This window comes from Acinonyx jubatus, chromosome B3, assembly GCF_027475565.1.
Source record: "Acinonyx jubatus isolate Ajub_Pintada_27869175 chromosome B3, VMU_Ajub_asm_v1.0, whole genome shotgun sequence".
Classification (NCBI taxonomy): domain Eukaryota; kingdom Metazoa; phylum Chordata; class Mammalia; order Carnivora; family Felidae; genus Acinonyx; species Acinonyx jubatus.
The window spans coordinates 1,290,413-1,313,465 of NC_069386.1; the positions used below are offsets into that span (position 1 = coordinate 1,290,413).

Genomic DNA, 23,053 nt, shown 5'->3' on the forward strand with positions numbered 1-23,053 from the left:
CACAGTCCCACAGCACCCTCACGTGCCAGTCCCAATACCATTAACACTCGCCTGTGGACAAGGCTTCCTCCCGGACCTCATCCTCTCCAGGCTGAAGGATATTCCAGGACGTCCTGGGAAGTAACGAGATTTCGTCGGGGGACGTCAGTCTCAGCATGTCCATGTGGTTGTTCTGGAACCGGTACCGTGGGACGAAGCAGGTCTTCCCTTGCCGGAAAATGTCCCTGATGATCTCTTCTGTCTCGACTTCGTCTTGCATGCTCAGAAAGATGGAGATTCTTTTCGACTTCTGATACTGACTGTGAGCTATCACCTAAATGGGAAATGATGACAATTACCCTTTTTCTCCAAGGTTACACTCGTAAAACCCAGCGGCTCCCCCGATACATTTTGCACATGCCCCTTCCCTCTGAGCTTACACTCCTCCAGCTTCTTCAACCACCCAAACCCAAGGCCGCAAAAGAACGCAGGGAGGTGCAGGGGGGCCAGACGGTGCTGCGTCCTGAAGCCTAGCGCTTGGTTCTGAGACGGCAACCACCTCTCTGACGGCTCTGGCCTCTCTGGCCCGCCTCCTCTAGGACTGAAAACTCATTACAAAGTCGCCGTGGGCCCTGCTGTCCGTGCGGAGAATTCCAGGCTTGGCCTCCAGCCACCTGCTGCGGCCACCTCCGGTCATCCCGAGCTCTGCCTGAGGTTAACTCTGAACCTCGGCTCCCACGACTGCCTGGACAGCCAAGCTTCTCCCCTCCAAAATTCTGCCCATTTAAGCCAACTCAAGCCCTCGCTTCTCCTGACTTCTGCAGAGCACTTACGACACTTAAAAGTTCATGTACAACCTAACAGTTATGTAGGATCGGATTGGTTACTAATCGCTGGTACTCTGACCAGTCCGCGGGCTCCTGGGAGCAGAGAACACGCCCTGTAATTCTCTCAGCTCTGTCCACCTCCGTCCCATCGCCTACAACTCTTCTGCTCACATGGGTGTTAAAGTGGCACAGAGATGGGGGGCGGATCCTGGAGAGGTGAAGTCCTTCCAGAGGCAAGTGCCAAGTTGTGCGAAGGCGGCCCCGAGTCAGAGAACGCCTTCCTGCTCCTTCCTGCTCAGTTTAATGGTGCATCGGGCAGAGAGGGCAGAGCTGTGCGAGCCACACAACAGTTACAATCTCAGAACTGCCCCAGACTCGGAAGTTAGCTCCTGGCTCCCCTTTTGCTCTTGTTCCCTTCCTTTTCTGTTCCTCCGAGCTCAGAAGAAAAAGATACTGCCCCTGGGCTTATCAACATGACTGGCAGAAACAGACAGTTACACAAAGTCGAGTTATTCCTAACAGAAAGGAGCACATAGAAATTCAGTAGATGGAGCACAGCAGACCGGTGTCAAGGAAGGAAGTTCACTCCATCTCCGAGGAGTCACAAAGCTGTCATGAGGCTAAAATAAGGCAAAACAAAACAAAACAAAACAAATGTGAAACCCAGATCATGGGCAGACCTGAGGCTTCTGGCACACAAGTCATTTCTGAGAAAGTCAAGGTCTATCGTGTTCTCTTTATTTTTTTTTTTTAATGTTTATTTATTTTTGAGACAGAGAGAGGCAGAGCATGAATGGGGGAGGGTCACAGAGAGAGGGAGACACAGAATCTGAAGCAGGCTCCAGGCTCTGAGCTGTCAGCACAGAGCCCAACTTGGTGCTCGAACTCACGAACCGCGAGATCTTGACCTGAGCCAAAATTGAAGACTTAACTGACTGGGCCACCCAGGTGCCCCTAGTTTTTTTGTTTTTTTTTTTTTTTTAATTTTAGAGAGAGTGAAGGTGGGGGAGAGGGGTAGAAGGAGAGAGAGAAAATCCCAAGTAGTCTCCATGCCGGGCTCAATCTCACGGCTATGAGATCATGACCTGAGCCGAAGTCGGACGCTTAACCGACTGAGCCACCCAGGCGCCCCTCGTGTTCTCTTTAAAGAGAATATAAAACATCACGAGCTGATTAAGCAGAAATAAACATCGGTTAAAATTCAGTGTGAGACTGTGCATACACATTTATCTTTCTTGCTTTTAAAAATCTCATTTATCGGACAGTAAAAAAGCACAAAAAGAGAAAGCCATTATAACACTGAGAACAAGAGAACGGAGACTGGACTAATTTCTGTGAGACAGTGCAGATGGGCGCTATTTACACAAACAGCAACAGACACAACACTCAGAGGACGTGGCCGTAGGTCAGGCAGGACCCACTCCTCCCATAGTGACCACAAAAGGCAAAGGAGAGACCCAGGAGCTGTCATGCCCTCATTCATAAACACGCACCCACAATAAAGGTTCATCAAACATCCTAGGAAGCTAAAACACAAAATAGAAGGACTAAGGAGGTGGAGATGATCCAGCAGGAAACTGAGATAATTCAGAGAATGGGGAATTTTTTAATTCTAATTAGTTACCTCAGACAAATTCAAGAAGATAGTTGCATCTATAAAATAACAACAGACAGCTATGGAAAGAAAGCAATCAGAGATTAAGAAATAATACTTGAAAATTAAAATTAAGGGGTGCCTGGGTGGCTTGATCGGTTAAGCGTCCAACTTCGGCTCAGGTCATGATCTCACGGTCTGTGAGTTCGAGCCCCGCATCGGGCTCTGTGCTGACAGCTCAGAGCCTGGAGCCTGTTTCAGATTCTGTGTCTCCCTCTCTCTCTGCTCCTCCCCTGTTCATGCTCTGTCTCTCTGTGTCTCAAAAATAAATAAATGTTAAAAAAAAAAAAAAAGAATATTAAAATTAAGAACACCAAAATTTAAAAATTCAGGAGAGAGGCGCCTGGGTGGCTTAGTAGGTTAAGTGTCCAACTCTTGGTTTCAACTTAAGTCATGACCTCACAATTCATGAGTTAGAGCCCCGCATCAGCACAGAGCCTGCTTGGGTTTCTCTCTCTCTCTCTCTCTCTCTCTCTCTCTGCCCCTCCCCCACTCTTCACTCACACTCTCTCTCTGAAAATAAATAAGCATTTTTTAAAAAAAAATCAGGAGAAAGCCTTAAAGTGGGAGAAAAGGACAAAGAAATGAGGAAAGTAAAAGAAAAATCTGTTTAAGAAACACAGAAAGCTGACATATGACTTTTACTATTTGATTAACAGTAATTGTAGAAAGGCACAAAGAAAAAGAAATAACCTAAAATACAAAAGATAAAGATACCAGTCTTCAGAATGAATGGAGGTCATGGGTGCTGAGCAGAACAAGGAAAAATATTTTTAAACTTGAAATTCAAACCATCAATCAAATATGAGGGTAAAGACATTTTCTAATGCATAAAGTCTTTAAAAGTTTACACCCTTAGATATTTTCTAAAACAAACAAAAAAATTACTTGAGAATATACTCTAATAAGATGGGAAGGAAGGAAGGAAGGAAGGAATCCAACAAGAAAACAATGGGTTCAAGCAACAGCTCTAACTCAGAAGTAGGGTAAGAGAAACCCCAGGACAATGGCTATGCAATGGGCTAGACCAGAGGGAACAGGGGGCTATAGAGTGCTTTCAAGAAAATGGGTTTCTTTTAACAGACAAAATGAAAAAGAATCTACTAACAAGATAAAGGCATATTCTTGTTTTGCCAAAAAGGAAAATTAAAGGCAATCAAAAACTCCTTGAAAAAAAGAGGTAAATTAGAAATGTATACTCCAAATAGGAACAGACTAAAGCATGTCATGATTTTGAGCAATTTTAGAGCATAACAAGAGAAAGGATTTGGTAATGACACTTGAAACATTCTCCACCTAGCCACACATAGCTCATGACAGAATTATATATCCTTTTCGTACAACCATACAACTCGGTTCTACAGTGAATACCACATATATAACCGAAATATCGTAAATACTATTTACTTAAAATCCAAATTTGGCAGTCAGCCACAGGAAATGCTCAGTAGACTCACTCTAATTATAAAACAGAATACAAATATTATGAAACTTGACAATTTAAGAAAAATGATACAGGAGTCAGAAATTAGCAGATACGGGGCTCCTGGGTGGCTCAGTTGGCTGAGCATCCAACTCTTGACTTCAGCTCAGGTCATGATCCCAGGGACATGGGATTGAGCCCCACATTATACTCTGCACTAAGTGTGGAGCCTGCTTGGGATTCTCTCTCCCTCTCCCCTCTGCCCCTCTCCCCCATTTGTGCTCTCTTGCTCTTTTTCTTGGAGAAGAGAAGAGAAGAGAAGAGACAAGAAGAGAAAAGAAAGGAGAAGAAAGAAAAGAAAGAAAGAAAGAAAGAAAGAAAGAAAGAAAGAGAAAGAAAGAAAGAGAAAGAAAGAAAGAAAGAAAAAGAAAGAAAGAAAGAGAAAGAAAGAAAGAAAGAAAGAAAGAAAGAAAGAAAGAAAGAAAGAAAGAGGCAGATGGACAAGACAAAGTGAGTACAGGGCACTAATTTCCTCATCTTATTTGGTTGGGAAGTCAAGCTATGGCGTAAGGTTGAAATTCTTTACCATACATTGCTTTTCCGATAAATTTCTAAATTATAAAAAAGGTGCTGTGTCATTAAGAATAAATATGCCTTGTAAAAGAAAATCATTGAGAGAAAGGCATCATTTAATACCTTTCTTGAACATGCACTATAGCAAACACAGTTCTAATCACAGCACATTGATGTTTTCGGCCATGATCCATTGGTTGGTCACAGAATCAATAGCAGGTTACTTACAATCAGCACTTTAATATACTCTATTTTGATTTAAATAAAAGAGTATATTAAAGTTCGCAGTATATAGTAACAATTGTGAAACACTGGGCTGTGAAACATTTCATATATGTGTGTATTTGTAGGCGGTAAAATGTATTTATTACCGAGGGTCATGGTCTGCTTTTCAACTTTTCCTTCTTCTGAGGCCAGTTCTCAGTTGTCACCCTATGCTGTCACTGGCTCTACGTCTGTAGAGCTACTCTTCCCACCTGAAGTTTATGAACTCTAATCTGCAGGCAGACAGAATGAACTTAACTTATTTTCCCCATGCCACTCCAAATTCTGCACCAACTCCTACGTGCCTCGTGCTTAGTGACGTTAAACCCCTATCTCTGAATTCTGAAACCACAGGCGACTGCCCTCCTTTTCCAGTGCTACCCTTTATCCGACCAGTTCCCAGGTCCTGCTGATTCTCACTGCACTGACTCCGGTCTCCCAAATGCTGCCAATGTGCTTTTCCTCAAGGATCTATCAAACACGTGTGTTGGGGAGCCTGGCTGGCTCAGTTGGTGGAGCTCGGGGCTGTGAGTTCCAGACCCACCTTGGGTGTCGGGATTACTCAAAAATAAAATCTTTAGGGGCGCTTGGGTGGCTCAGTTGGGCGGCTGACCCTTGATTTCAGTTCAGGCCATGATCTTGTTGTGGTTGTGGGATCAAGCCCCGCGAGGAGCCTGCTTGAGATTCTTCCTCTCCTCAAAGAAATAAAATAAGGTCTTTCAAAAACAAACAAAACAAACAAACATGTGAAGCACTGAATCTATCCTTTACACACCTGTTTAAACATTTACAATAGGCCTACAAGGATGACATCATCCCTTTAATGGGTAAGGAACCAGACCCTGGGAAAGACTAGGAGACTTGGCCACGGCCCCATACGGCTAAAATACAGTGGGGCCAGATTAAATCCAGATCTGTGGCGCTCCAAAGGCCGGGTCCAATTGTGCCCTTCCCTCTCTTGCCAAAATATTCCTGCACGTGCCATCTTCCCTTCCCCTGACAAAAGTCATCTTAGACTAACAAGTGCATCTCAAACATCTTCCTACAGCACAGCCCCTTCCCCGAGTTTCGACACCATCCATCTGGGAGCACTGCGAGTCTTTATTCACGAGTCTGTTGCCTCTTGCAGACTCTCCTTCAGAGCAACGACCAGATGGTTTTCATCCCTGCAACCCCGCACACTGGAAAGTGTGGACCACAGAGTGCGTTCCCATGCGCAAGCTAACCCGCTAAGATCGGGCACCTGCGAGGGAGGCTGGGCTCCTGTACCCGTCTGCGCGCACAGGGCACCCGCCAGCGCCTCTCGTAGGTAGCAGCTCGGACACCTCGGTGCGCCAGGACACCCCAGCCCCGCACACCTACGTGCAAGGAGATGGGGAGGGGGGGGGCTTGCTTTGCTCCACTAACCCAAGGGGACCTTGCACGTAAGGAATAGGTGGCTGACAGAGCGGGCAGGGCGATGAAGGAACTCTGGCAGCGCAGCTCGCTGCAGGCACCTCCAGGAGGGACCGCCTGCCGCTCGCAGGGAGCTCGGGCGCCCGTCAGAACCAGGGGGGGAGGCGGGGGGCGGACCCGTCTGGACGCGCGGACCCACCCCGCCTCCCCGACCCCGGGGCAGCGCGCGGGGACAGGGCACCGGACGCCCGTCGGAAGCGGCCACGCGCTTCTCCGCCCGCGTCCCTGAAGCGGCTGGACTCCCGCTACGCGTCCACGGCTCCCGGCCACTCGCGGGGACCCCCTTGCTCCGCGCCCACCGCTCAGCCCGCCAGAACTTCCTGCTTCCACCCTGCTCTCACCTCGGCGGGCCGCCATCCACCTCCACCCTGGCCCTCCTCAGCCCGGGACCCCCTCTTAGTGAGGGGCCCGGTCGGAGGGTCGTGCGCGCCCCCGGAGAAACGTGCGCGCGCCCGGGATCTTCCTGGCGGGGGGGGGCGTGCGCGCGCCCGGGATCGTCCCGACGGCACGTGAGGGGGACGTGCGCGCGCCCGGGGGATGGCCCCGGCACCCGCGGAGGGGACGTGCGTGCGCCTGGGAAAGGGGGGGGGGGGGGGGGAAGGGTCTTTATGGCACCTGCGGGGGCGTACGCGCGCCCGTGCCGACGCGCGCGCGCCGGGGCCTGCGCCTGCGCAGAGCCGCCAGCCCAGAGGCGCAGGGCCGTTCCGTGAGTGGAGCGGCTGGCTGTACTGGCGGTCCCCGCGGTCTCGCACCTTCTGGGCCAAGAGGCGGGACTGACGCAGCCGCTCCTCGGCGCTCATCGCCCGCAGACGCTGCTTCAGCTCGGCCCGCAGGCTCCGCTTGGCGCTGCTCACGGCCGTCGCCGCCGCCATCTCTCGGACCAGCCCCGCCCCTGTGCTCGTCCCCGCTTCCGGGTCGTCGGAGCCCCGCCCCCAGCCCGCCTCCAGCCTCCCGCCCGTACCCGGGCTCTGCGCTGCCAAGGGGAGGGTCCGGGCTCGGCTGGGACCCGGGGGATGGGGGTGGGGGTGGGGTCCGAGGTCTGCGGGGCACCGGGGTGAGGCTCCGAGCACGACGCAGTCCAAGGGAGGGTCCGGGCTCGGTGCAGCCCCCGGGACGGATCGGTGCAGCCGGGCGGGGGGCGGGGGGCGGGGGGGTCTGGGCTCGCTGCGGGCTCCGGAGCAGGGTCGCTGGAGGGCGGCTGTTGTCCGGGCTCAGCGCGGCTCTGGGGAGGCGGCTCCTCCGCCCTCCTTGGCCGAGAGCGAGTGGCCGCGTGGCCCCGGCTGCCCGCGCGGCCCTGGCCCATCGTGGGCTCGGGGAGAGGGGCACAGTCAGACCCTAGGGCCAGCCTAGATTCCGGTGAGTGAACCTTGCGTCACGAGGGGCTGTGTGGGGCCCGAAAAGAGCGCCGAGGCGGTCCGGTGAGAAGTACGCAGGATACGCAGTCCTGCTGGTTAAAGGGACAATTATTTGTTTGTTGGCAAAAGCATTTTACACCGTTTTCGTTTCCAGTGGGTCGGAGGAAGACGGTTGATTCCCGAGGGGTAGGATGGGCCGTTGATGCGTCGGCTGACTTTCCCACACCAGATCAGCGTGTTCACCTCTGGAGAACTCAGGGCCCAGAGTAAGTTACCCTATTCGAGACACGTTCAAGGTCCAGCAGTATTTTCACTGTGGGACGCCTGGTGCCCGCTCCTCCTGTGAAAGCGCTGTTCCTACAGGAGCAAACACGGAGGAGACGGAGACACCCGAGTTTTTTTGCTCGCAGAGCGTTTACCAGCAATGGGAAGCGAGAAAAGGGTAATTTAAGGGAGTAAGTAGGTGTGGAGAGAGACTCTTTCCCTCACACGTTGACATCAGGGGGCCCTTGAAAAGGTGACAGGGCTAATTTAACGGATAAAGAGATTGAACTGTAAAATAATTGCAAGTGTAGAGAAATTTTACTAAATTTTGTGTTAATCAACTTTACTAAAGTTCATCCAGAAAAACAAGCATTCAAGAACAGCCAGAAAGGGGCCCCTGGGTGACTCAGTGAGTTAAGCATCCGGCTCTAGATCTCAGCTCAGGTCTTGATCTCAGGGTTGTGAGTTCAAGCCCCACATTAGGCTCTGTGCTAGGCATGAAGCCTACTTTTAAAAAATGAATGGAATGAAATGGAATGGAATGGAATGGAATGGAATGGAATGGAATGGAATGGAATAGCTAGGAAAACACTGAAAATGAAAGGCCCTTGGGGAACTGGACCTTCCAAACCTTGAAACATACTATAAAGCCTCTATAATTAAAACAGAAGGGTACTGCTGCTTACACCCACAGTAGACCACACAACAGAAATGACCTGAAACCATATGGAAGTTTAGAGTATGGCAAAGATGATCTCTCAAATCACTGGGGCAAGCATGATCTTAGTAAATGGTGCTAGAATAGCTGAACAGCCATTTTTTGCAAGATAAAATCATGTCCGTACCTCACACCATACATAAGAAGAACCACATGGATTAAGGACCAAGTGTGGAAACTGGGACTATACCAGTAGTAGAAGAAAAGGACAATTCGTCTTCAACCTCTGTTTAGGGAAAGGCATCCTCGCTGTGACTCAAAATCCAAAGGCAATAAAAGAGAAGATTGAGACATAACTATATGACAGTTTCTTATAATTTTTCATAGCATAAAAAACCATACACAAAATTAAAAGACAACTGACAAACTGAGAGAAGATCCTTGCAACATAAACCACAAAGGGTTAATTTCTCTTAATAAAAAAAAAAAAAAAAGTTTGGGTTACAGGGCAGTTAAACCAGAAAAACAAATAACAGGCACCCAGACTGGAAAGAAGGAAGTAAAACTGTCTCTGCATATGCCATGACCTCATATACTGACATCCTAAGGGATCTAACTCGTTCGTTAGGACGAGTAAAGTGGAGCCCAGCAAAGTTGCAGGATACAAGACCAATATACAACCACACCTCTTCCAGCCTGACACCCTTCATACTAGACGGATTGCTGGTTCTTCCAGTTCTACAGCAGCTCCTGGCCTTTGGATTCAGATTGGGACCGTGGCTCTGGAGATTTTGGACTTGCTGACCTCCATAATCACACGAGTCAAATCTTTATCATAAATCTTGTTATCAGTAGATATCTCCTGAGGGACCTGGGTGGCTTAGTCAGTTGAACGTCTGATTCTTGATTTCAGCTCAGCTCACGATCTCACAGTTAATGAGTTTGAGCCCCACATTGGGCTCTGTGCTGACAGCATGGAACCTGCTTGAGATTCTTTTTTCCCCCATCTCTCTGTCCCTCCCTGCTTGTGTTCTCTCTCTAAATAAATAAATAAATAAACTAAAAACATTTTTTAAATAGATACCTTCTTTTGGTTCTGTTGTGCTACATATACAGCTGGACCTCAAACAACATGGGGATTAGGGGCACTGATCGCCACACAGTTGACTGTCTGGAAACTTAACTACTAATAGCCTACCATTGATGAAAGCTTTACGGATCATATGCACAGTTATGAACACCTAGTTTGTATGTTACATGTATTACATACTGAATTCTTACAATAAAGTAAGAGAAAAGAATTATTAAAATCATAAGAGAAAATACATTTATTGTACTGGACTGTATCAAAAAAAAATCCATGTGTAAGTGGACCCACACAGCTCATGCCTGTATTGTTTAATGGTCAACTATGTATTCATATATACAACGGAGATAATATAAAGAGATGCATATGTATATTTCATGATGCATTTATTGTCAAGTATGTATAATAGATTAGGTATATATAACAAGATATAAGGTATACATAATAAAAATGTCTCTCCTATTGATTCACTTTGTCTAGAGAACCCTAAGGTTTTATAATAACATAGTCTGAAATATAAAAAACAAAAAAAAACAACAAATATAGACAAACAAATATAAAAAAATGAATTTCATTTGCAATAGCATCAAAAAAATATTTAGGAATAAATTTAACAACTGTCAGAGTTTTGAAAACCATGTGACATTGTTGAAAGAAAACAAGTATAAGTTAAAGGACATCCCACGTTCATGGATTGGAAGGCTTAATATTGTTAAGATAGCACTGCTCCCCAAATTGATCTATAGAGTCAATGCAATATCTATCAGACTTGGTTTTTTTGCAGAAATCAATAAGCTGATTCTAAAATTCTTGTGAAAATGCAAGGAGTCCAGAATAATCAAAACAGTCTTGAAAAAAGTGAACATAGTTGGAAAACTCACACTACCCAACTTGAAAAGTTACTACAAAGCTACGGTAATCAAGACATTGTGGTCCTGGCATAAGGAAAGAAAGATAGGTAAATGACAGAATTCAGAGCCCAGAAATACATGTCCACATTTATGGTGAATTGATTGTCCTGAAAAAGAATGCCAAGATGATTCAACAGAGAAAGAATAGTCTATATCCAGAAACATGGTGCTGGAATGTGGAAAACAAGGAAGTTGGGCTTTTACCTAACGCCATAATCAAAGTTTAACTCAAAGTAGATCAAAGGCCTAAAAGTAAGTGCTGAAACAAAACTCTTAGAAGAAAACAGGGGCACAAACCTTTATCACTGGATTAGGCAGTGGTTTCTTAGTTTTGACACCAAACACACAAGCAACAAAAGAGAAGTAAATAGGACTTCATCAAAATTGAAAACATCAGTACGTCAAAGCACATCATCAAGAAAATGAAAAAAATATAGATTGGGAGGACTAACAAATCATGTATACGATAAGGGAGTTGAATCCAGAATACATGAAGAACTCTTAACAGCTCATCAATAAAGATAATCTAATTGTAAAAATGGGCAAAGACTTAGACATTTCTCCACATAAGATTAATGTCTGATAAGCGCATGAAAAGATTTCAGCAGCATTAGTCATTAGAGAAATGCAAACAAAACCGAGAAGAGATACCATTTCACACCCACTAGGGGGGCTATAACCGAGAAAGGAAGTGTTGGTGAGGGTGCGAAGAAAGGAACCCTCACAGTAACGGGAATACGAGACACGACAACACGGATGGACCTCAGTAAAAGGCCAAACACAAAAGGCCACACACTGTGTGATCCCATTTACATGAAATATCCAGAACAGTCAAATCTACAGAGACCGCGGCGTAGATGAGTGTCTGCCTGGGGCTGCGAGGGAAGGAGGGCAGGGTTTCTTTTGGGGGTGATGACAATGTTCTAACATTAGATGGAGGTCATAGTTGCAAAACACTGTGAATGTGCTAAAACCAAATAGACTGGACGTTTTAAAAGGGTGAATGTAATGTCAATTACATGTCCTTAAAATAAAAAACAATATAAAAAAAGTATGTACATGTAATCTCATTTCTGAAAGACAAAAAATGAAATAAACATAAACCAGAAACCAAGCTTGGGTACCTGTAGGGAATGGGTGAGGACGGGGGGGAGGGGGGAGGGGATGTTCTTTGATGACACCTGTCTGTGTAGCTCTGACCCTCCGAACCATGCCGACCACATCTGCAGACACACACGTGCCCGTTCGTATAGCAGGAACAGTGCAAGCCGGCACACGGAAACTGAAGTGCATTGTACACGATTAACAATTACAACGAATGCTGGAGAAGAAAAGAACTAACTTAAGTAACTGTGGAAAACAGCATTTTGATTTTCTGTAAGACTAATGACAAAAATAGCTTCACACAAATATGGCCACTCTAGTTAAGACATTTGTTTTTCAAAGGGCTATAAATTAGTAATTGTGAAACTGCTTTATCTGTGTTCTAGAATTGAACAAAATAAGTAAACACATTGTAGATGATGAGAGTCCCAGTTTCTCCCTATCCCGAAAAATAAGTAACAAATAAGGAAGGAGGGAAGGTCGGAATGAATCTTGTTGTGTTGGGTTGGAATTGGAAGTGTCCATGTAAATTTGCGATTTTAAGTATATACAGAAATGCATAGACACAGAAATAGAGATGTGGGTTAGATACATACGCTTATGTTTCCTAGTCCTGTTCCTGAGCAGACCTGGAAGCAATGACCCTCCATAGCACTGAAATCTAGCATCCAGATCCTGGTTTCCAAATGTCATTGTCCAACAACAAAAAATAGGGCTTCCAGAGCTGAGGCAGGACCAAGGTGGACCTAGAAGATTTAGTGGTGCCACAGAGTAAGGGGGTGACCACAATGGAAGGGAGCAGGTCAGGAGGGGAGCCGGGACCCAAACGGGGGTTCCCAGTGGGCAAAGCTGGGACAGTTCGAGCAACAAAAAAATAGTCTTACTCACTTTATAACCCATGGAATAACATAAATATCCGCAAGTGCCTCGTGATTGATAAATGAATACTGATCCATAACAACAACAAAACAAAGAGGCATAACCGGAACATCTCTGTGGTCTTGAACCATCTCCCCACAAGACAGTACAGGTTAACATGTGACAAGAACATGTGGCCCCTCCGAGGACACACTGGAAGGACACAACTCCGTTCACGTGGTATTTCCTCCCAACAGGAAAATCAGGAAAACCTCAATCATGAGAAAGACATCACACCCAAATTGAGAGACGTTCTACCACACACCTGACTGGTGGTCTTCACGAGTCTCAAGGTCATGAAAGACCAAGAAAGACAGGATTGGAGGAGAGTGAGGAGACACAACAGGACAGTTCAATACAGTTGGCTCTCCTGGGTCAGCTTCGGGACCAGAGAACGGACGTTAATGGGAAAACTGGTGGATTCAGGTAAGGTTTGTACATTAGTTAATGGTGGGGTATCGGTGTGCGTTTCTCTCTTTGGATAATTGCCCATTACATTGACGATGTTGTTATTGGAAGTTGGACTCAGAGTGTATGGGAAGTCTATTTTTATGAATTTCCGTAAGATTAAAATTCAAAAGAAAAGGTAAAAAAAAAAAAACAAACTGTTAAATAAGTAAACTTTGTGCAAGCCTGCGATGGGAGAGATCATCCTGTGAAAACAGTGGAAATTTTATTTGACCCAAGTGTAAGTCAATAAACATTACTAACCGCCTGTTGCATCAGGCCCTAACTGATCTCCCAGAGATCAAACTCTCCTCCCTCCTGGTCACAGCACTGCCAAACGCGGCTTCCTCGGCTTCCTCGGAAGGAAAACCTTCTCACCCCATCGCTGTCCCTCTTGAAAATTCCTTCGGTGGGGGCGCCTGGGTGGCTCAGTCGGTTAAGCGGCCGACTTCGGCTCGGGTCATGATTTCGCGGTCTGCGAGTTCGAGCCCGGCGTCGGGCTCTGTGCTGACAGCTCAGAGCCTGGAGCCTGTTTCCGATTCTGTGTCTCCCTCTCTCTGACCCTCCCCCGTTCGTGCTCTGTCTCTCTCTGTCTCAAAAATAAATACACGTTAAAAAAATTAAAAAAAAAAAAAGAAAATTCCTTCGGTGCACACCTGTCATGGGAACACAGCTCCTCTCAGCTACCTGGGCCGCACCTGCACAGCCCTGAAGCTTCCCACTCCCTGGCTCAGCCTCCCTGGCTCAGCAGTTCATGCTTCTGGAGCCCCCCGGGGGCAGCTGAGTGCACAGTGGTCCCTTTTATTCATTAGAACTCACAACTCGTCCTAGGAAAGCACCATACGACTTTAGTGTTTTTAAGAAGAAATACTTTGAGAAGCCACTTGGGTGATAGAGTGAAAGCCAAAATAATAAAAAGACGGCTCCTACCTCACCTGTCTGTGTCAGATGGCCAGAGGACTTGATGTCGCTTCCCAGAGGGAAGGGGGGGCGGTCAGTAAGTCACGTGGAAAGACAGGGTTGGGGAGTCACACAGTTAGTTCCCCTCCCTGCGTTTGAGGGGAGAGAGAGGGAGGAAAGTCCCTGGAAGCCACGGTGGGGGGCAGGGAGGACTTCGGAAAACGAGTGTCTGAGAAGGGTTTTCTGGGTTGTGTGCTCTTGGACGGTTGGCGTAAACCCTCCCTCCCTGTCTCCCTGCCGGGTTATTCAGTGGTCCCTGTGGCACGGCCATGCGGGTAGATTCTCAGGGTTAATCCAGGACTGCTTGGTCTGGGAGATGGCAGAACTGCCGTCGTAGCTGGAATAATACCACTAACCACGGCCAGCGCCTCCCGCGCCGCCTCTGGAACCGACCGTGCGAGGGCTCGACCCACAGAGTGTGACGGGGGTATTACTGTGATGTTGCTACAGAACAGGAAACAGGTTTGGCGATCATACGTGTCCTACCCCAGCTCATGTACGTGGCAGAAACCAGTGCTACCCCCTCCTGTCCCAGCGGTGTCTGTCCCAGCGTGTTCTGTCAGCCTGGGGCCGCGTGGACACTTGCCTGCATCCTCAGGGTCCAGCCCCAGACCCAGCACGGAGCGGGCGCTGGGTGGGCGTGTGTTAGCAGAGGCTGGGTCAGGAGCCAACTCAGTGGGAAGGCATTTGGCTGGTTCTGGTAAAATCCCAGCTGCTTACGGAAATCCAGGTCAGGAGAAAAGACCCCTCGTGTTCTTCAAACCATAGCTAGAGTACCAAACCTTAGTTCAATAATTTCACAGGGGCGCCTGGGGGCTCAGTTGGTTGGGCGTCCGACTTCGACTCAGGTCATGATCTCGCGGCTCATGAGTTCGAGCCCCGTGTCGGGCTCTGTGCTGACAGCTCAGAGCCTGGAACCCGCTTCGGATTCTGTGTCTCCCTTGCTCTCTGCCCCTCCCCCGCACACTCTCTGTCTTTCTCTCTCTCAAAAATAAACATTAAAAAGAGACTTAAAAAAAGAATAATTTTACAAACTAGGGAATATCCAGAAAAGGGCGGCTCCCTCCGCCCTAGGTAGTAGGTAGCCATTCTGGAAATTAAAAAAGAAAAGTCACATCAGCGGGGAAAACCCATTGACTCACCTCTGTGATGCCAAAGTGGTTACATACCTTCAGTTCAAGGAGTCGTGTGGAAACTGAGCAGGTGGGTGGGTAGGGGCAGGTGGAGGAAAGAATGGCAGAAACGAGCAGAGTTTCCATCCTCTAAGGTGAGACAGGCATGGATTTACTGGAGCGCGTGGTCTCATCGCTGCATTTACAGACCTAACGCTTAATTCTCGTCAGCACCCCGGGTGCCATCCGCCTACCAAAACTTGCTGCTCTGAGCCGACCGCATCGGCACCACCTGGGACCTTGTCAGGCGAACAGGGTCTCAGGCCGTCCCTAGAATCTGTATTTGTATTTTAACATGATCCCCAAGTGATTTGTATTCATACAGACGTTCAGGAAATGCGACCGCGGATTGGTGTATAAAGCAAATGTCAACTTGCAAGGACGCGAACGATCCCGCACACTCTAACGTGCTCAGCCTGCACAGATCAATCATCCCCTCCGACTAGACAGGTCAGGAGGTGGCTGGTGATCCCCACATCCTCCCCCGGCGCCCCGCCCCCGTCACAAGGAAGTGACCAAGTACCAAGGCTGAGTAAGCACTAACCAGGCGAGAGGGCGAGTGAGAACGGAGGTGGGGAAGGTGAGAGGGTCTTCTAGGAAGAGACAACCGTGTGTGCACAGGCCCGAAAGGGAAAAACCCCGTGACGTTTAGAGGAACTGAAAGATGGCTGGAAATTCTCCCCAGCAAAGAGCCGGGAGGAAACGGGTGACATAAGGCTAGACGACACGGGGTTCTTTTGATTTGCCTCTGTGTGTTGAATTCAGCGAACCTCTTGACAGGTTAAGTTGACATAAAGGTTACAGTGGCAATAGAGAGAGCTCCCGTAAACTCTCCCGCGCCCTTCCAGAGGCAACGCCGGACACCCCGCGGGACCTTTGTCGAGACTGAGAAGCCAGCATGGGCATGTTGCTGCTAACCAAACTCCACACTTCATCTGGGTCAGTTTTTCCACTGATGCCCGTGCTCTGTGCCAGGGTCCCATCCGGGACCCTGTGTTTAGCGACCGTGTCTTCACAGCTCATCTCGTCTGCCCCCACCCCTCACGGTTCCCTCGTTTTTTGATGACCTAGTCAGTTTTGGGGAGTCACTGGTCAGGGACTCTGTACACTGTCCCTCAAGTTGCGATTGATGTTTGCCCGGGGCCGTGGGCTTGGGGAAGAATGCCACGGAGATTTCGTGCCCTTTTTATCAAGATACCAAAGGTTTGTGCTATCAACACGGCTGGTCACTGGTGACGTCACCGGCGATCACCTGGCCAGGCTCCTCCCTGGTACCTTTGTTTCTCCTTCCTACGCTCTGTTCTTGAGCGTGAGTCCAGCCCACACTCAAGTGAAGAGAAAGAATGACCCCGGGTTTGGTGGCAGAATCTGAGTTCCTAGGAGCCATGAGAAGCCACTGGGCGATTTTAAGCAGAGGGGTGACACTGCATTCACATTTCAGATGAGTATGTAGCTGCACTGAATCCACCAGAGGGGGCCTGCAATGGATTAGGGTCACGTCCACTGGAGCAGCGGTCTGTGTGGAAGTGAGGGTGGCTTGCATTAGTGTAGGAGGGAAGGGGCTAGAAGGACAGGCAAGCATGGCTCGAGAGATATTTAAGAGGTAGAGTGGCCAGGACTCAGTTACTCTTTGGTTGCAGAACAGGAATGGAGGGCAAGGAAGGTTCAAGGATGACTCCCAGAAACCAGGCTCACGGTTTCAGCAGCTGGTTGAACATCGACGAGGCTGAAGACAACAGGACACAGTCACCAGGCAGGCAGATCTCCGAGGGCTCCCTAGCGGAGGCAGCCCCAGGGCTCTGGGGGGCAGGGGTATGCTGTTGTTCAAATGCCCCTGCTGAACTCCGGAGGCATTGTTCTCCTGCGTGTCCGTGGCTACTCTGGTGGGCTCCGTATGCTAGGTAGCACCCGTTGACCATAAGAGAGCCTCATCTACCTAAGTAAAGCTTTGACCGTCTTCCTCGTTTACTCCACATCTCTGAGAATACGACAATTCAACAGCCATACACAGCATCCCCATCAAGGACTCTGTGAACGTATATGTGCACGCAACACGAGGGACGGTGTTGGTTGGATCTCCGAATCTCCAGAGCTCTCTGTGGGCTTGTGGGGGAGCCCCGTGATAGAGCCCTCGGCATCTGTGTGTCCCCAAGTCCCACCCTCGGGAGCCACATGGCATCCAAGGCAGAAATCAGTAGACTGAGAAGGGCGTGTCAGACTCCACCACGGGCAAGAGGGTGCCTGGCACAGCAGGGATGAACTCAGGCGGTTCGCGGGGCAGGCGGGCTGTGGAAGGCCATGGGCGCCATCGTAAGAATGTTCTAAGGATTTCGGCTTCTCCTCGGAGCGAGGTGGAAAGCACTGGAGAGTTTCGAGTGGAGGGAACCATATAGCATCTTACATTTTTCTTTTTCTTTTTATTGAAGTACAGTTAACACATAGTGTCACGTTAGTTTCAGGTGCGCAACAGACTGATTCAACTTCTCCATCCGTTACAGGGCTACCTACCATCTGTCACCGTGCAACACTGTTACAATGCCACTGACTATACTCTCCGTGCTGTACCTTTCGTCCTCATGGCTTATCCACTCAAGTTATCTTACATTGTTTTTTTAAACGTTTATTTAGGGGCGCCTGGGTGGCTCAGTCGGTTGAGCGTCCGACTTCAGCTCAGGTTGTGATCTCGCAGTCCGTGAGTTCGAGCCCTGCGTCGGGCTCTGTGCTGACAGCTCAGAGCCTGGAGCCTGTTTCAGATTCTGTGTCTCCCTCTCTCTGACCCTCCCCCGTTCGTGCTGTCTCTCTCTGTCTCAAAAATATAAATACAGTTTAAAAAAAATTTTAAACAAATAAATGTTTATTTATTTTTGACGAGGGGGACGGGGGCAGAGAGAGGGACACACAGAATCCGAAGCAGGCTCCGGGCTGAGTTGTCAGCACAGAGCCCGACACGGGGCTCAAACCCAAGAACCATGAGATCATGACCGGAGCTGAAGTCAGACGCTTAATCGACCAGGCGTCCCTTTTTAAAAAATTTTTTAATGTTTATTTATTTTGAGACGGGATGGGCTGAATGGGTGAGGGGCATTGAGGAGGGCACCCTTTGGGATGAGCGCTGGGTTCTAGTCCTGAATTCATTACTGCGCCGTATGCTAAGTAACTTGGATGCGAACTGTAAAAAATTAAGTAAATAAGTAAGTAAATAGCCACACGTGGCTACCAGCCGTCCAGAAAGCGTTTATTGTCAGGTCCCACGGAGTCACGGAGATCTGCAAAAAGTTTCCGGATCCGAACCAGCCATGACCAGTTCGAGCTGGGGCAGGTCTCCAGGGAGGCCGCGCATAAACGGGTGAGGGGTGCAGACCAGGGAGATCAGGACACCCGCCTGGCTGTTGAAGACTGACGTCACCGTCGGTGGGGAAGCCAGCCCCACCCCGCTGGCATTTGCACACAGTTCCAGCCTGTGAGCTTGTGAGCTTGTGAGCCTGTGAGCGGGATGGGGAAGGAAGCAGGCATCTGGGTGGGGCCGTGGGGTCAGGGGGAAGTGGTGCAGAACGACGACGCCCCAGGGCGGTAAGGGACCCGCCCAGCCCCCCATGACCCCGTGCACCCAGGGACCTGCCCAGCCCCCACCCCGTGACCCCATGCACCAAGGGACCCGGGACCCGGCCACCCACCCCCATGACCCCGTGCACCCAGGGACCAGCCCATCCCCCCGTGACCCCAAGGGACCCTTCGCCCCGGTGACCCCCTGCAAGGCGCAAGTTTCTTCCCGCTTCCCAGCCTGTTTCTAAGTGGGGATAGATAGTATCTAGTTCGGGGACCGCCTGACAATTAAAGGCCATCACTTCTCTGAAGTCCCTCGTGCTCCGGGAGCAAACAAGAGGCGGCCGTGGCCCCGGGGCCGTGGGGAACACGGTGCCCGGCCTCGTGGGCGGCCCGTTCGGGAACCGATGCGCGTCCATCCGTGCGTTTTGTGAACAGTAGTCCCTGAGCCTTCAGCGGGCTGTGAGCCGGACTCTGAGACGCGAAGGCGCGGTTCCTGCCCTCCCAGAGCTGGCTGTCCGGTGGGAAACACCGAACTGAAACTCGCACAGATGTGAGGCTCTAATGGAGACAGTGGTGTTTTCAGAGGCTGTAGGGGGAGCCCGGTGGGGAGGGCGTCCCTAAAGCGGCCACCTCCCAGCGGAAGTCTGCAGGCCGGGTTAGCCTGGGCGGGACGAGGCAGAGGAGTGTCCTAAGCAGAGTCTGTGGCAGCGGGTGCTGGAAACAAGCCAGCGGAGCCACGGGAGCCACGGGCCACCACGGGGGTGGGGGGTGGGGGGGGGTAAGGCAGATGAAGGGAGGGCCCCACACTCGCAGGCCTGGTGTTGTCCACGGGCTGTCATGCACACCGACAGATCCTTCTAAGTGACCGAGGCAAAAATAATAGTGCTTCATGATTTTATTGGGACTTAAACTGGTATCTGGGGTCATGCTTGTGTCTCTCCTTTTATTCTCCTGCGTTTGCACTGTTCACAATGAGCGTTCACCTTTTTCGGTTTTTTTCTTTTTTTTCTTTTGCAAAAACCGGAGCTTTTTAACAATCAGCTACGTTATCATCTGCAGTAAAATGCACCTGTTTTAAGGAAGCGCCTCTGTGAATCCTGGACATGCTTCTCCCACCACAGCCAAGAGGCAGGACATCCTCATCACCCCAGACAGAGCTTTCCCGGCCGGCTCCCCCCGCCCCCCACCCCGGCCACAGGCCACCTCTCACCTGCTTTCTGCCACCGGACGCATCACATTTGTCTTTTCCGGTCTCGCGTGGACGACACTGGACCCCAGTGGCCGGCTTCTCTCGCTCAACGCGTGTTGAGGGTGGTTCATCCCGTGGCGCCAGCCCACACCTGATCGTTGCTGGGGCTCGTCCCTTGCGCGGGCATGCTGCAATTTGTGGAACACGTGGGTTGTGTCCGGGTCTCTCTGCCCTCGTGAATACAGCTGCCGTGAATCGTGGGGACATGTTCGGGGGCTTTTGAGCGGAGACCCAGGAGCCCAGCTGCCGCGCGTTTCGCTTTACAAGAACCTGCCACGCGGTTCAAGAACCGCCAGCAGCGCGTGAGGGCGTTCCCAAAGCCCGGTACCGGTGGTGGCCTTCGTGCGAGCCGTTCTGGAGGGTGCGCCGAGGTCTCCCGTGGTTTCACCTCGCCCTTCCCTGGTGGCCAGTGGTGTCTCGCACCTTCTCCACGTGAACTGCCCGCCTGCCGTCTTCTGCCCATTTTTAAATTCAGTTGATGGTTGTGTTGTTCCTGAATTGTGTTTCGCACATTCTGGACACGAGTCCTTTGTCAGTTACCAGCGTGACACGTGTTACCTCCCACTCTGTGGCTTGCTGTTTTGAAGATTGGGTTTTGTTTTTTTCTTCTTTGACTTTGAGAATTCTAAATCGTGTCTCCAGAGTATAATTTTTAGGTCCTTTTTTCTTTTCTGGCGCAGGCTTTTGTTGTTGTAGCTAAGAAATCTTGACCCCCTCTGAGGCTGTGATGATTTTCTCCGATGTCTCTTCCGGGATTTTTATGGCTTTAGCTTACTTTTCGGTCTACGACCTGTTCCACCTCCGTCTCTGTGTGCGGTGTTCGCTAAGGGTAAGCCCTCCCCCTGTTATCTTAGTAATAAAACACACAGAGCTGCACTTTGAAAGACCAGGTCACAAACCAAGCCCGAAATGTCACTGATTCCCCGGTGTTGCTCTGTTAACGAGATCGCTGTGGTATAAAGGTCAGGGTCTGTGGTCTCTTGTGCAAATGTATTCCAGCTGGCAGGACCCGGACATACACTTCTGTTATGTCCACTTGTGAAGCTTCCTCCCTACACTTAGCTCTGGTTCATGCCAACACACAGTAGGACCTCACGCACTGAGCAGGGGGCGGGGAGGCACCAAGGTGAAACGGGGTAGAAATGTTCCCATTCAGGGCAGACGCAAGGGCCAGGTACTTGGCTCTCAGATGGGCTTGGCTGAATACGCCAAAGTCACTTCTGCAAGAAACGTTTCCCTGCTGACCTGCCCCAGTGTCGTATCCCCAGTGTTAAGAATCACAGGGGACTCGGGGTGCCTGGGGGGCTCAGTCGGTTGAGCATCTGAGTTCAGCTCAGGTCATGATCTCACGGTTCGTGGGTTCGAGCCCCACGTCAGGCTCTGTGCTGACAGCTCGGAGCCTGGAGCCCGCTTCTGATTCTGTGTCTCCCACCCTCTCTGCCCCTCCCCTGCTGGTGCTCTGTCTCTGTCTCTGTCTCTGTCTCTCTCTCTCTCAAAAACAAATAAACATAAAAGAATTAAAAAATTAAAACAAACATAAAAAAATTAAATGAAACATGAAAAATTAAACATAAAAAATTAAAATAAACAATTTAAATATAAAAAACATAAAAAAATTAAACATAAAAAAATAAAAATAAACATAAAAAAATTTTTAAAAAAAGAACCACAGGAGACTATTAACTACAGAAAACCAACGGACGGTCACCGGAGGAGAGGTGGGTGAGGGATAGGGGACAAGGGGGCGGAGATCAGGGAGAGCACTTACCAGGATGGGATGAGCTGATAGAAAGGCCAAGTCTACAGGTGTCTTGTTCTCCATACCTTGCATCAGCCATGGGAAGCAGTAAGACTGGGGCGGTGAGAGTGTGCGTGCGTGTGAAATCTGTGTGCAGGTGTGCAGAGTAGACCCCTACTTTAAGAGTGATTTCTGGGGCGCCTGGGTGGCTCGGTCGGCTGAGCGTCTGACTTCGGCTCAGGTCATGATCTCACAGTTCGTGGGTTCGAGCCCCGCGTTGGGCTCTGTGCTGACAGCTCAGAGCCTGGAGCCTGTTTCAGATTCTGTGTCTCCCTCTCTCTCTGCCCCTCCCCTGCTCACACTCTGTCTCTCTCTTTCTCTCAAAAATAAATAAACATAAAAAAATTTTTGAAGGGTGATTTCTAAAGGGGTTTCTTCAAATCAGCCTTAAAAAAAAAAAAAAGAATCACAGAGGAAGCAAAGTGTGAATTAAGTGAAATCCCCTGTGGAAATGCGCAGAGCCTGGGAGGGAGGCCCTGGTTTCTTGATCAGATCCGTCAGCTACTTCCTCGGAAACTCGAGCCCCGAGGGCCAGAGGACACGGAGGAAGACTGGAAGACTGGGAGGTTCTAGAACACAGCCTGGTGCTCCTGAACTGCAGTCAAATTTACTGACCTCGGAATTGGAATTCAGGGTCTAAGAAAAGACACAGTTGTGTGATTTATGACATTTGTTAAGAGGAAAAATTTGACAATGACTCAGCATGAGTCAGACCTAACTGTCTGCGTTCAGACTGCCCCGGAGCATCCTGGGTACCTCCCGCCGTGTCTGTCAACCCTGAGTGGCGGGCCAGGGAGCAGAGTCTGTGGGGAGGGCATCTGCGGAATCCCCTAAGTATCTAGGGTCACGGGGGCCACTGGGAGGCAGGATGTAGACCTCACCCCCACGCAGTCGGAGGAGCGACTTGGCGAATGACTTCTGGGTAACGGGCACCCCTTAAGAAAATCTGCCCCAGGGCAGAGGAGGCGCCCCCTTCCTGGCCCCCCACCCGCTTCCTTCAGTCCCCGTCCCCTGCCTCCAGCTTTGCCCTTCTGCTCGACTCCCAGGCAGGACACAAATTACGTACTGAGACAAATACGGTTTATTTATCAAAATGAGAACAAAATCCCCGTAACTCTGCAAGATCGAGTTACATCACCAAAGTCGTCTGTCCAGTGGAGTAAGTGCCGGCAACACTTAGTGCAAGAGTCAAGACAGCCAGGCAGGTTTCACAATCCAGAGTGTTCTGTGCTTCTGGCCGCTCAGTAGTAGTTCTTCAGGAGAGACAATACCTTACAGATCTTTCCTGTAACTTCCAGAAAGGTCAGCCAGCCAGACTTGGGTTCGAACTTCCTTACAAAGCCGTTTTCCTGTTGGAGAATAAATTTCACATTTTAAAAACCAGGGGCGACAGTTTACTGGGATGGAGA

General features: G+C 49.6%; 2 protein-coding genes and 1 long non-coding RNA gene across 18 annotated transcripts in view; 1 reads left to right on the plus strand and 2 right to left on the minus strand.

Annotated features, from left to right (window-relative positions):
* MTHFS (methenyltetrahydrofolate synthetase) overlaps positions 1-7,084 on the minus strand; it is a 32,235-nt gene extending 25,151 nt beyond the window's left edge. Inside the window, exons 1-2 of one of the 2 annotated variants that reach the window (XM_027068276.2) lie at positions 6,928-7,084; positions 52-313 (exon numbers count right to left, since the gene is read on the minus strand). In XM_027068276.2, coding sequence (XP_026924077.1) covers positions 52-313; positions 6,928-7,047 — 382 coding nt within the window. In that variant the 5' untranslated portion in view covers positions 7,048-7,084. Of the gene's footprint in view, positions 1-51; positions 314-6,516; positions 6,764-6,927 lie in introns of those variants that run through there. The other variant, XM_027068278.2, reaches the window with a different exon arrangement.
* Positions 7,085-7,521: 437 nt separating this feature from the next.
* The window catches only part of LOC128315838 (uncharacterized), a 34,781-nt gene continuing 19,249 nt past the window's right edge, over positions 7,522-23,053 (plus strand). For both annotated transcript variants that reach the window (XR_008298906.1, XR_008298907.1), the window contains exons 1-2: positions 7,522-7,796; positions 12,670-12,898. This is a non-coding gene — a long non-coding RNA (uncharacterized LOC128315838). The remainder of the gene's footprint in view (positions 7,797-12,669; positions 12,899-23,053) is intronic.
* Positions 22,708-23,053, minus strand: part of BCL2A1 (BCL2 related protein A1) — a 60,200-nt gene continuing 59,854 nt past the window's right edge. For 13 of the 14 annotated variants that reach the window (XR_008298904.1, XR_008298899.1, XR_008298902.1 and 10 more), the window contains one exon: positions 22,708-22,993. Coding sequence is in view for 1 of the 14 variants with exons in the window: in XM_015086939.3 (XP_014942425.1) it covers positions 22,886-22,993 (108 nt within the window). In the remaining 13 variants the exon portion in view is untranslated. The remainder of the gene's footprint in view (positions 22,994-23,053) is intronic. The other variant, XR_008298898.1, reaches the window with a different exon arrangement.